The 12,076-nt window shown below is 37.0% G+C and overlaps 1 protein-coding gene across 1 annotated transcript; it reads left to right on the top strand.

Moving 5' to 3' along the window:
* Nucleotides 1-2,362: 2,362 nt before the first annotated feature.
* LOC118996334 (sulfotransferase 1 family member D1-like) lies at nt 2,363-3,298 on the top strand. The gene is given in 2 exon segments (XM_037059689.1): nt 2,363-3,093; nt 3,096-3,298. Coding segments are annotated over 2 exon segments (879 nt in total). The 5' UTR covers nt 2,363; the 3' UTR covers nt 3,245-3,298.
* Nucleotides 3,299-12,076: the final 8,778 nt, after the last annotated feature.

The following is a 12,076-nucleotide window of genomic DNA, read 5'->3' as shown; positions in this document are numbered from 1 at the left end:
CTTAGAGTTATAGGCTCTGGGACTTTGACCTGTTCTTGAGTCATGTTTGGTCTGTTCCCACCTGTTATGTTTGAGGGGTGGAGCCTTAGGTGTTCACCAGGGCCGGGCAACCCAGTCGCTGGGTTGTGACGCTGTATGTAGGGGCAGGGTGAGAGAGAAAAGAAAATAGTGCTTAGCTCCTCTCTGCTCTCTCTCAGATTTCTGTCCCCTCTGCAGCTTCCCACAAGCAAATTGGGCCCCTCTGGTGCTGGTTCCCGGGTGTGTGGGCCCGTGTACTCTCCAGGACCCTGTGGGTGTCTCCAATGAACTCTCTGTGAGCCTGGGAGCCTCTCCCAGCCCCTCGACCCTGAGAAAGTCTTTCCAGTTGGTGCTTTCAGGCTCTAAGTCCCATCGCTAGGGCCCTAGCTTCAGCAGTTTGTCTCACTGTTCGCTCCTTTGCTTGGTTTATCTGCGCGCAAATGTGTGACCACAGTCAGCCAGCCTCCCTACACCCTCACTGGGTCTGCCTGTGGCCACCCCATGCCTGGGATCCACCAACCACCTCTGCTCCTGGGTCGGTCAGACTGAAAGATCTTTCCAGCCGGACCCCGCTCCTCCACTGACTCCGCCTCTCGTACTAGTCTGGCTGAGTGGTTCGTTGTTGTCAGACTTCCGTACAATTCAATTTTCACTGTTTTGGCTGCGTTTTTGTTTCTAAAACTTTGCTGTCTTTAAATTTAGTTGTGGGAGGGGGCACAGTGTTTCCACCTATGACTCCATCTTCGCTGGAAGTCTAAACAGCATTTTCACAGACATTTTCTATGCATCTCATAGAAAATTTCTGATGCACATTGTTGTTTTACTCTGTATCATATTAGTGCAGAAACCAAGGGCATGGTGTTGAAAGTCTAATTCTAAAGCCATTTCTTTATTCTAAAATAAAAGTAACAATTTTCCTCATTGCCTTTATTTACCTATAGGTGCATCCCTGACATCAGGGGTATCAGGCCACAGTGGTACCTATAGTCATTGGATTACAAACAGTGGTTTAGACAGAAAGCATTTCTATTTGGCATGGAACTTCAGGACATGAGTTTGTGAAAGCACTAAAACTCATTAATATTATGCCAAACCAAACCCAATGACAATTTCCATTCTTTGAATCCGTAACAGCTGAATGTGTGGCTCTATGTGTGGTAACATCAGCAGAAAAATACAAGTTGACTATCTGTGGATGATGGGAAAACCAATGCCCCTACAACATATCAACAGACTATTAGAGAAAAAGAAAGGGGATCTGATGCAAAGCAACTCTGACAACAATAATAAATATTTCAGTGGTGCTTAAAATGTAGTGTGTATAAAAACCACCTGAGAAAAATTGCTAAAAATATATAGGTAGAGGTAGCAGTGGTTCCCAAACCATTATATGTGTGGAAGTCACACAATTATATACAATTACCAAAATTAATTTGACTGTATATTTAAAATAGATGAATTTTACTATATATAAATAGTATCTTTGTAAAATTTTGACACTATTAGGTCATTTCATAGAGAGGAAAAGATCTTGTCTCCAAATCTATATAGCCATAGAAATAAACTCAATGAAATTTTCTTAGAAAAAGCAAACAATACAGATGTTAACATTGTCCTGAGGACGTACCAGGGACAAATATATTTAAAAGAGAAGAAGGCACACCTCTCAAAGTGATATCACCTTATTCTTCAAGAAGTTAATTGGAACCACAATTGGTTGTAACTTTATTTCTATAGCTATGAGAAATAAGGCTACAACTTAATAAATTAGTCAATGACTACACACACCACATGAGGTAAGATTGGTAGCAGAAGCCTAGATACACTCATTAACATAAGGTAAAGACTATATAACAGATTCAATGTACATGGTACAAGAAAGTTCAGTGAGGCAATTGGGCATAGCTGATATCTGGAAGCTGTTAAGCTGCAGAAATTGGTATACAGCCAATTTGGGTGGGGGGTGGAATTTGGCAGCACAGAGGGTGGAAACAGGGAGGTGACAACCATAGGATTGAATTTGAAGGTTATCACTCTATTACTATAAAGGAGAGGTATATGATTACCAGGAAGGTTTTCAGTATAAGAGTAAAAAGTACAGGTTTAGATCAAGATAGGGACTGTCAAGAGATCTGTAATTTAAGTTGGTAGCTTGCCTGATTATGTAAGAAGCTGAAATAAAGATCTGTTAAGAGGGTCTATTAAGAAGATATTTTGAAGCTTTGTCTCCTAAGTGGCTCGCAGTCCGGAGGTTGCTCACTCAGTCTTAGCCATGGGAGGCAGTTACAATTCTTGAAACCAGGCAGGGTGGTTCCCAACAATCAGAAGTTTAAAGTCTCTCAAAAATGGATGACAAGCCAAGTCTTTACAGAAGGGAGTTAGTGGATGTTCAGGGTGTCCTTCTCTTCTGGAGCATTGCTGAGGAGTGGTCCCAGGTGGAGTCATTTGAATCCCAATCAGATGACCTTTTGATCTCCACCTACCCCAAATCTGGCATAACTGGGGTCAGTGAAATACTGGATTTGATCTATAATAATGGGGATGCAGAGAAATGTAAATGGGGTGCAATATACAACCGAGTACCATTCATGGAACTTATAATATGTGGATGTGAAAATGGCATTGAGGCTTTGAAAAACATGCAGTCTCCTCGATTAGTGAAAACACACTTGCCGGTTCAACTTCCTTCTTCCTTTTGGAAGAATAACTGCAAGATGGTCTATATGGCACGGAATGCTAAAGATGTGGCTGTGTGTTACTATTATTTCTACCAAATGGCAAAATTACACCCAGAGCCTGGTACCTGGGAGGAGTTTCTACATAAATTCATGACTGGGAAGGTGGCTTTTGGTTCTTGGTATGACCACGTGAAGTGCTGGTGGGAAAAAAGGAAAGATTATCATATCCTCTACCTATTCTATGAAGACATGAAAGAGGATCCAAAGTGTGAAATTCAGAAGGTGTTAAGGTTTTTAGAGAAAGACCTGCCAGAAGAAACTGTGAATAAAATCCTCTATCATAGTTCTTTTGATGTGATGAAGCAGAATTCTTGTGCAAATTATACTACTGTACAAACAGAATGGATCATACCGTATCTCCCTTCATGAGAAAGGGTATTGTGGGAGACTGGAAAAACAAGTTTACTGTAGCCAAAAATGAGAAGTTTGAAGAAGATTATGAAAAGAAAATGAGAGAGTCTACACTGAAGTTTCGTTCAGAGATCTAAGAAATAAGTCCAACTCCTTTGATGGCATTTAAATTAGAAAAATATCTCTTTAAACATTTGGTGAAAGAAAAGTCTATATGTGATATTTTCTTATTTAATAATGTTAGTGATTTGCAATAGAATATTCAAAGAATTTCAAAGTCTACATATGAAAAGTCAGTACTGTCTCTATAATTTTAACTACCATCCACACAGTTTTTACTATTCTTAAAGACTAAATGAAATAAAGTTTAAAATTATAAAAAAGAAGATATTTTGATAGGAAGTCCCAGGAATATATGAATTCTGACTTATACCAAGTACCTCTCCTTTCTATGAGGTCCATGAGGTAGACAAAACAAACAAAAAATTTTTATTGTTAGTTGAAAATTTGGACCCTAATCTTAAATAAAAATTCTAGTCTATCACTGAGTCATATAGAAAACATTTATTTATTTTATTTATGTATTTATGTATGTATATATGTATGTATTTAAGCCTAAAATCCTAAGTGGCTTCCTTCTAAGCCCAAACATGAACCTCTGATATTATCTTCCAGCAACATGAAAGGCCACATATTTCAATGCCAGAGAAATGGGTCAAAGAAGAAAAACATTACTCAGTACCTAGAGCTAAGCTGACCTAGATTACTTTTCCTGGGCCCAGGTATCACATATTAAAAGAGGAAAGGAGAGAAAGAAAAAGCTAAGGTTTCTCCTAAGGGTTGCAGGCTTCCAGCCATCTTACCATTAAAACCACTTATATACCTGTCTTCTACTCTTTAACTCTCTACAGTTTAAGGCAGATCCAACTGCAGATTTCTTTATAGCTAAATTCAATGAACACTGTCCAATCCTCATCTCATTTGACATCTCCATGCAGCATTTACCTAGTGAAATACACATTCTTTTTCTTCCTTCCATGACACCACACTCTTCTGGCTTACCTCCTACCTCTCTGGATTCTCTCCTTCAATGATATTTGGACATTTCTCTCCCTCTACCCACCCTAAATGTTGAGAGCTCATCAGAACTTGGGCTTGAACTCTCATCTTCTCATGCTACATTTCAACCCCCGCTGATCTCATCTGCATGCAGTTACCAACTATAGGACTCCTAGTTTTCTATCTTCAGATCGGACCTTTCCTCTGAGCTTCATGTCTTACATACACAATTTTTTGAGACATTGCTTAGATATTTTCTCATAGATGTTGTAAACTTTACACATGCTAAACTGGACTATTGGTATTCTCCTTCTTCCCAAATTGTTCATCTTTCAGTCTTCCCCCAATTTAGTAAATGACACTTATCAGGCTGCTTTGGTCATATACATAAGAGTTATCTCTGACTTCTTTTTCCTTTATCCCCTACATAAACTTTCACTAAGTATTGATAATTGCACCAGGAAAATGTCTCTGAAATCCATGTAGTTCTCCTAGTTTAGGGTCATTATTTGCCTTGGAGTTGTTAGTTCAGAGAAATTGAGCAGTAGGTATCCCTGCTTCCACTCTTGTCCTCTTTCATTTAACAGCTAGAATGATACTTTAAAATGCAAAATTAGATCATGCTTCTCCCCCACCTAAATCATCCCAGTAAGCCTCTCAATTGTCCCTAGAATAAAATCAAAACTCTTACCATGGCCCATAGAGGCCCTGCATAATGTGGTTCCTCCCAAATTTTCCAACTTAATCCCACACAGTTTTCCCCTCTTACTCATGCAGCTCTAGCCACACTATCTTTACTCCTATTATGAGTAAAAACACCAACCTCTTCTCTGCCTCAAGGTTTTCACTCATATTGCTTCCTTTATCTGAAATACAACCTATAAAATCTTTCCTCCAATTACCTGTACCTAGAACAATGTCTAAAGAAAGTGACTGTGAAACAAATATTTGTTAAGTGAATATATCTTAGGTTTTTTCTTTACATTAATAAATTATATTTTAACATGTCTTTTAATATTTTCAGTTTCCTAATTATTAGTTCTGAAGAAATATTATTGTGATATTTGATTTGATTCTTGAGTTGTGCAGTCTGCCTTTTCATCTGTTGTTTTATCACTTGTTTTTGAGTGCTTGTTTTGTTGGATTCATGTAGTGTATTCATTAGGATTCATGCTAAAGTGCTGTAACAAAAAGACCCGAAATAAAGTAGTTTAAACAAGATAGAAGTTTGTTCTATTTTAGATTACAGTTCAGAGGCAGGGCAGTATGGGGCTGGTAGGGCAAAATGGGTGGCTTCCATGTCTGTGTCTAAACAGGCTTCTCCAGTTACCACTATCATATCTATAGCCAATAAGAAGGGAGAAATGGTAAGGAAACACACTCATTCCTTTCAAGAGGAGGATCTGAAAGTGAAGATATCACTTATTCACACATTCCACAGCCCAGAACTTATTCATATGGCCACAGTCAGCTGCAACAAAGGCTGAGAAATGTACTTTTCATATACCCAGGTGAAATACAGGATTTTTATTATTCATGGGAGATGAGAAAATGTTTTTCAGCATTTTCACATATTTTCTTTCAGATTTAGTTTTTCTGACTACTATTCCCCTACAGTGTGTTTGGATATTGGCCATGCTATTTCTTTTTACTTTGCTTATGTCTTAACATGGATGATTCCACTTATTCTAGACCTTATTTTTGCACTAATATAATGTCAACTTAAAGTTCTTTCCAATGATATATTATGTTCTTAATTAGTGCTCTCAAAATTTAACTTGCATGATAAGAGTTACCTGGGTGGCCTGTTAAGATGCAAATTCCTGGGCCTCTAATTCAATAGTTTGATTCTAATTCAGGAGTTCTGAGGCCCACAGATTTGCATTTCTGAGTGTCTGTGGAGGGTACAAGTGAAAATTTTAGCTGAGATTTGTTCACAGCCTTAGTTGGAGCACCTGAATTCTTTATTCTGAATATAACATTCCTAATTAGATTCTCTGCCTAATTAGTGTCTACAATTTGACATGGATTTCTTCAAAATGGCGAGTCCTGTTTGTTTTTCCTACTTTTGTGTACCAGTAGACAAGGGTTACTATTATCAAGAGTTTTCCCTTGATTTTTTTCCCCCAAACTTTCTCCTCACACCCTCAGTCTCCTTTCCAAGATTTTATTGACCCATCTTTTTATCCCAGAACTCACCATTGTCATCCCACAGCTTCCTTATATCATTTATAGCTATATGAAATTACCTTTAAACTCCTTTTCACAATAGAATGTAAACTTTATGAGGGTAGGGACCATATCTATCTTATTCACTTAGAATAGAGCTTGGCACACAGTAGGTACTAAATATTTTTTCAAAGATTTTATTTATTTATTTTCACAGAGAGGGGAAGGGAGGGAGAAAGACAGGGAAACATTAATGTGTGGTTGCTTCTTGCACACCCCCAAGTGGGGACCTGGCCTGCAATCCAGACATGTGCCCTAATGAGGAATCAAACTGGCAACCTTTCAGCTTGCAGGCCAGTGTTAAATCCACTGAGTTACACCAGCCAGGGCCCCATTATTTTTGAAACAATGAAAGGAAAAATGAACAAAGAAAGAGATATAACTAGCTAAATCTCTTCTAAAGAAGAGCACACTTTATTTTTTTAAGGTCTTCAGAGGAAGACTATAAAAGAAGGAGTCGGAGAGAGGGCTGGAGTTTCTGAGTATATCCAGCTAAAAGTACTCTTACCATTACAAACATGAGGAAGAAAGAGGAAAAATATGTTGTCTCTCCACACTTTGAGAACACATTGCTTCCTCAAATGAGCTGCCATTTAAACCAGTAAAAGCCTCAATCCCCAGAAAGATGAATATCTGAACAAGGCTCACTTTCCCTCTTCTAACAACTCTAAACTATCTACCTTACTTGGGTCAAATGGCACCTGTAGCCTGGGTTTTTTGACACTATGATAATTATAATGAAAAGTATTGGTGCTATACTTTTTACATTGTGGGTAGGCAAATACCTAGGGACCAGTGTGTAAGAGCTCTATGGTATGGATCTCCACTGATATATAGATACAGGAGACCAAATATGTGAATAATTTCAGCACCAGTAGGAGAAAACAAAACATGGAAAAATCACCAAATTATTAAGAAAAAAACAGGACAATTCTTGAGTTGAAAAACAAATGAACAAGTATGAATGTCAAATACAATAGTTAAATGTAAGTGGGTAATAGTAGACTGTATAGAAACAGAAACAAAACTGTTAAATAAGGACTCTTGAAACCAAAGGTCTATATTTACAGGGAAACTTAATGTCTAGTACTAGAAGTAGTACATCATCTATGAAAAATCAGAGTTGTGAATAGCAAAGGAGTGAGAACAGAGAAGTAAAGACGTTCTAAGTGTTATCTGGGAAGGCATAAATTTAGAAGAGGGAAAAAAGTGAAAGTATTCCAAATAAGTAATAAAGTATTCCAAATAAAGATTATTGGAGGAGCAGTAAGTCTTAATAGAAAAAAATCATGCTTGCAAATAACAAAGGAGGCATATGTATCTGAAAGTTGAGGTAACCACTAATGAAAAAAATGGTCAAATACATTACTGTTTATAAATTAACAAAAGGAAAAACTGAAGTAATAACTTGATGAATTAAGAAAACTTGAGAAAAAGAAAAATAAGGAGCAAAAATGTAAATTAAATAACAATATGTTAATTAAATAATATGTATGAAATATATGTAAAATTTTAAATCAAGTATATTAAACATTATATAAAATATGGATAATCTCAATCGCTTCTTTAAAAGACAGAATATGAAATTGAGTACAAAATAATCCAAGTGGGGATATAAACTGGTACAACTATTCTGAAAAATAGTATGGAGGTTTCTAAAAAAAAAAAAGAAGACTAGAGTTACCTTATGATTTAGCAACCCCTCTTCTGAGTATCTAACTGAAAAAGTTGAAAACATTTAATTGCAAAGATATATGCACCCTTATATTCATTGCAGCATCATTTACAGTGCCCAAGACATGGAAACAACCTAATTGTCCTTCAGTGATTGGATAAGAAGATGTAGTATATATATATATACAGTGCAATATTACTCAGCTATAGGAAAAGATGAAATATAGCCATTTGCAACAACATGGATGGATCTTGAGAATATCATGCTAAGCAAAATAAGTCAGGCAGAAAAAGTGAAGAACCATGATTTCACTTATATGTGGGATATAAAATTGAAAGTAACAAACAAAAAAACAAGAAAAACAAATTAAAAACTCACAGACAGTGTGGCAGTTACCAGAAAGAAGGGGCATTGGGAAGGTAGTAAAGGAGTCAAATGTATGGTGATGAAAGATTTGACTCTGGGTGGCAAACACATAATGCAATATACAGATGATGTAAAATTATGCACTTGAAACCTATATAATTTTATTAACCAATACCACCCCAATAAATTTAGTAAAACATTGAATAATAATCTAGGCATACATTGTTTGCAAAACATAAAATAAGTAGAAAATAAAAGACTGTGCATATCCATTCATTAAAAAAATAACTTATGGAATCCTTACTATGAACTAGGCTCTGCACTAATTACTAAGGAGATAGCAGAAAATGTAATAAAAGTTTTGTTTTCACTGAACTTGAATTTTTATTATAAATATAGGTAATAACCTAGTGAATATATAACATATTAGGTGGCGGTAGGTGCTAAGAAGAAAACTAGAGCAAATGGACAGAATGAGAGTGAGAGTATAAGAAAAGCCTCATTCATAAAGTGACATTTTTTTACGGAAATCTGAAAGAAGAGCATAAGCAAAACATGCAGGTACTGGGGGTGGAGAGAATATTCAAAGCAGTGGGTGCATAAAATTCAAGGACCCAAGGCTAAAGTATTATTGGCAATTTTGCAGAATAGTAAGAAGGTCAATGTGACTAGAATGCAGGACCAATGTAAGGGTGAGGCACTCATACAACTGTGAGAATGAATGCCTCCTTAAATTTTGCATCAAGGGGCGATGACTGGGGTAGGGGGAAAATGGAGACAACTGTATTTGAACAACAATAAAAAATGTGAAAAACAATTTTGTGTCCTTGATGACTCTCTTGCTTTATTCTAGTCCTGGATCTGGTAAGGTGGAATGAGCAAGGAAAGAGAATGATCTGAGAAGCCATGCCAAATTTTGAGAAGAGATATGACATTATCTGACTTAAAGTTTATGACTTAGAAATTCTTACTTATAGAATCACTGGCTTTTCTGAGAAGACAGAATATAAGGAGTATAGGGATAGAAGCAAGAAGATCTGTTAGGAGGTTATTAATGTAATATCGGTAAAAGATAATGTGAACTTGAACAGGGTAGTAGCAATAGAGGTGAGAAAAGGGGTTGGAGACTATAAATAATGTGAGTGGTATTGCCAAAAGAACTTCCTGATAGATGAGATGTCAGATATTAGAGAAGGAATAGTGTTAAGGATGGACTAAACATCCAGAAGAATGGGGTTGTTACTTACCTAAATGGAGACTAGTAGACTATAAAAAAAATTGCCCAGAACCAGTTACAGGCAGTGTCTGACATTACTCTACACCAGAGTCCCTCCCAAGAGGCCCCTGAACCAACACACTCAGTGGCTATCTTCATAAGACAACATAAGAGGAGAATCCAATCAACTTTACAAGTGGCACTTTCAGAGTGAGATCTCAGCAGGCACCAAAATTTTGCTTCATGTGGTCAGTACTTGCACAGCACCTCATACATTGTGGTATGGGCCAGTCTTCACAGTCAGCCAGCCTGAGTGTCAACCCCTTGAATGAACGGGCAAATCAAGACTCAGAAACAACAGGAGGGCCCACATAACACATACAAGGGACATTGCTTGAGCACTCAGCTCAGGTGATCAAGAAAACCACACCACTAGGTCCCACAGGACATCTACTACATAAGGCCAATCTACCAAGTCTGGAAGTCATAGCAGCTCTAACTAATTAATACATAGCAAAAGCACAAAGGAGGCAGCAAAAATGGGGAGACAAAGAAATATGCCACAAATGAAAGGATAGGAGAAACCTCCAAAAAAAAAGAATAAAGAGATGGATGCACCAGAAATCTGTATAATTTCCTTAACCAATAAATTCGATGAAAAGGAAATAATTTTAAGAAGAGATAGAAAGCATAAAAAACAACTTAAAACCATAAAAAAGGACCATTCGGAAATTAAGAATACACTAGAAGAAATAAACAATAGCTTAGATGAAGCAAATATCAAATCAGCAATTTGGAAAACAAGCAAGCAGAAAACACCTTAATAGAGCAGCAAAAAGAAAAAAGAATTAAAAAATGATAATACTTTAAAGGACCTTTGACTTCAACAGACACTTCCCCAAGGAGTACATAAACAGGGACCAGAGACATATGTAAAGATGCTCAGCATCACTAGCCATCAGAGAGATGCAAATTAAAGCCACAATGAGATTCTATCTCACTCAGGTCAAAATGGCCATCATAAACAAATCAACAAACAACAAGTGCTGGAGAGGATGTGGAGAAAAGGGAACACTAGTGCACTGTAAGGATGCAGACTGGTGCAACCACCGTGGAAAACAGTATGAAATTTCCTTATAAAACTAAAAATGGAACTGCCTTTTGACCTACCAATTCCACTATTAGGATTACACCCTAAGAACCCTGAAACACCAATTCAAAAGAACCTGTGCACCCCAATGTTCATAGCAGCACAATTTACAATAGCCAAGTGCTGGAAGAAACCTAAATACCTATCAGTAAATGAGTGGATAAAAAAACATGGTACATTTACATGATGGAATACTATGCAACAGAAAGAAAGAAGGAGCTCCTACCCTTTGCAACAGCATGGATGGAACTGGAGAACATTATGCTAAGTGAAATAATCCAGGCAGTGAAACAAAAATACCATAAGATCTCACCTAAAAGTGGAACCTAATCAACAAAACAAATAAGCAAGCAAAATATAACCAGAAACATTGAAATAAAGAACAAACTGACAGTAACCAGAGGGGAGGGGTAAGAAAGATAATGGGGGAAAATAGGGAAAAGTCCCTCAAGGAACATGGATAAAGGACACATGGACAAAGCCAAAGGGTGTTGGTTTGAGGGTGGCAGGTGTGGATTGTTGGGGCCTTGGGCTGTGATGGGTGAAAATGAAGATAATTGTACTTGAACAACAATTTTTAAAAATTGAAAAAAAACTGTTATCAAAAACAAAACAAAACAAAACACTGCCAGAACATAAAAGCCCTGGATGGGGTGATTGTGCAGGCAAATGTTACCAAACTTTCTAAGAAGAACTAACAGCAATCCTTCTCAAACTATTTCAAAAAATGCAAGTAAAGGGAAGACTCCCAAACTCTTTTGTATGAGGTTAATATTATCCTAATTCCAAAATGAGGTAAAGACACAGCGAAGAAGAAATGTTACAGGCCAATATTTCTGATGAACATAGATGCTAAAATCCTCAGCAGAATATTGGCAATCCTGATCCAGCAATATATTAAACAGATCACACACCACAGTGATGTGGGATTTATCCCATGGATGCAAGTATGGTATAACATTTGCAAATCAGTAAATGGAATACACCGCATAAACAAAATGAGGGACAAAAATTACACAATCATATCAATAGATACTGAAAAGGCATTTGTTCAGCACCTATTTATGATAAAAACACTCAGCAAATTGGAACAGAGGGAGCAAATATCAATATAATAAAAGCCATATATGAGAAACCTACAGCCAACATCGTACTCAATGGGCAAAAACTAAAAGCTTTTCCTTTGAGATCAGGAACAAGACAAGGGTGCCTACTTTCAGCACTCCTATTCAACATAGTATTGGAAGTCCTAGCCACAGCAATCAGACAGGCAT

Source organism: Sturnira hondurensis, unplaced genomic scaffold, assembly GCF_014824575.4.
Source record: "Sturnira hondurensis isolate 20B ecotype Veracruz unplaced genomic scaffold, ASM1482457v3 Scaffold0011256, whole genome shotgun sequence".
NCBI lineage: Eukaryota > Metazoa > Chordata > Mammalia > Chiroptera > Phyllostomidae > Sturnira > Sturnira hondurensis.
The sequence above is the reverse complement of the archived record's forward strand: the minus strand, read 5'-3'. Positions and strand labels throughout refer to the sequence as shown.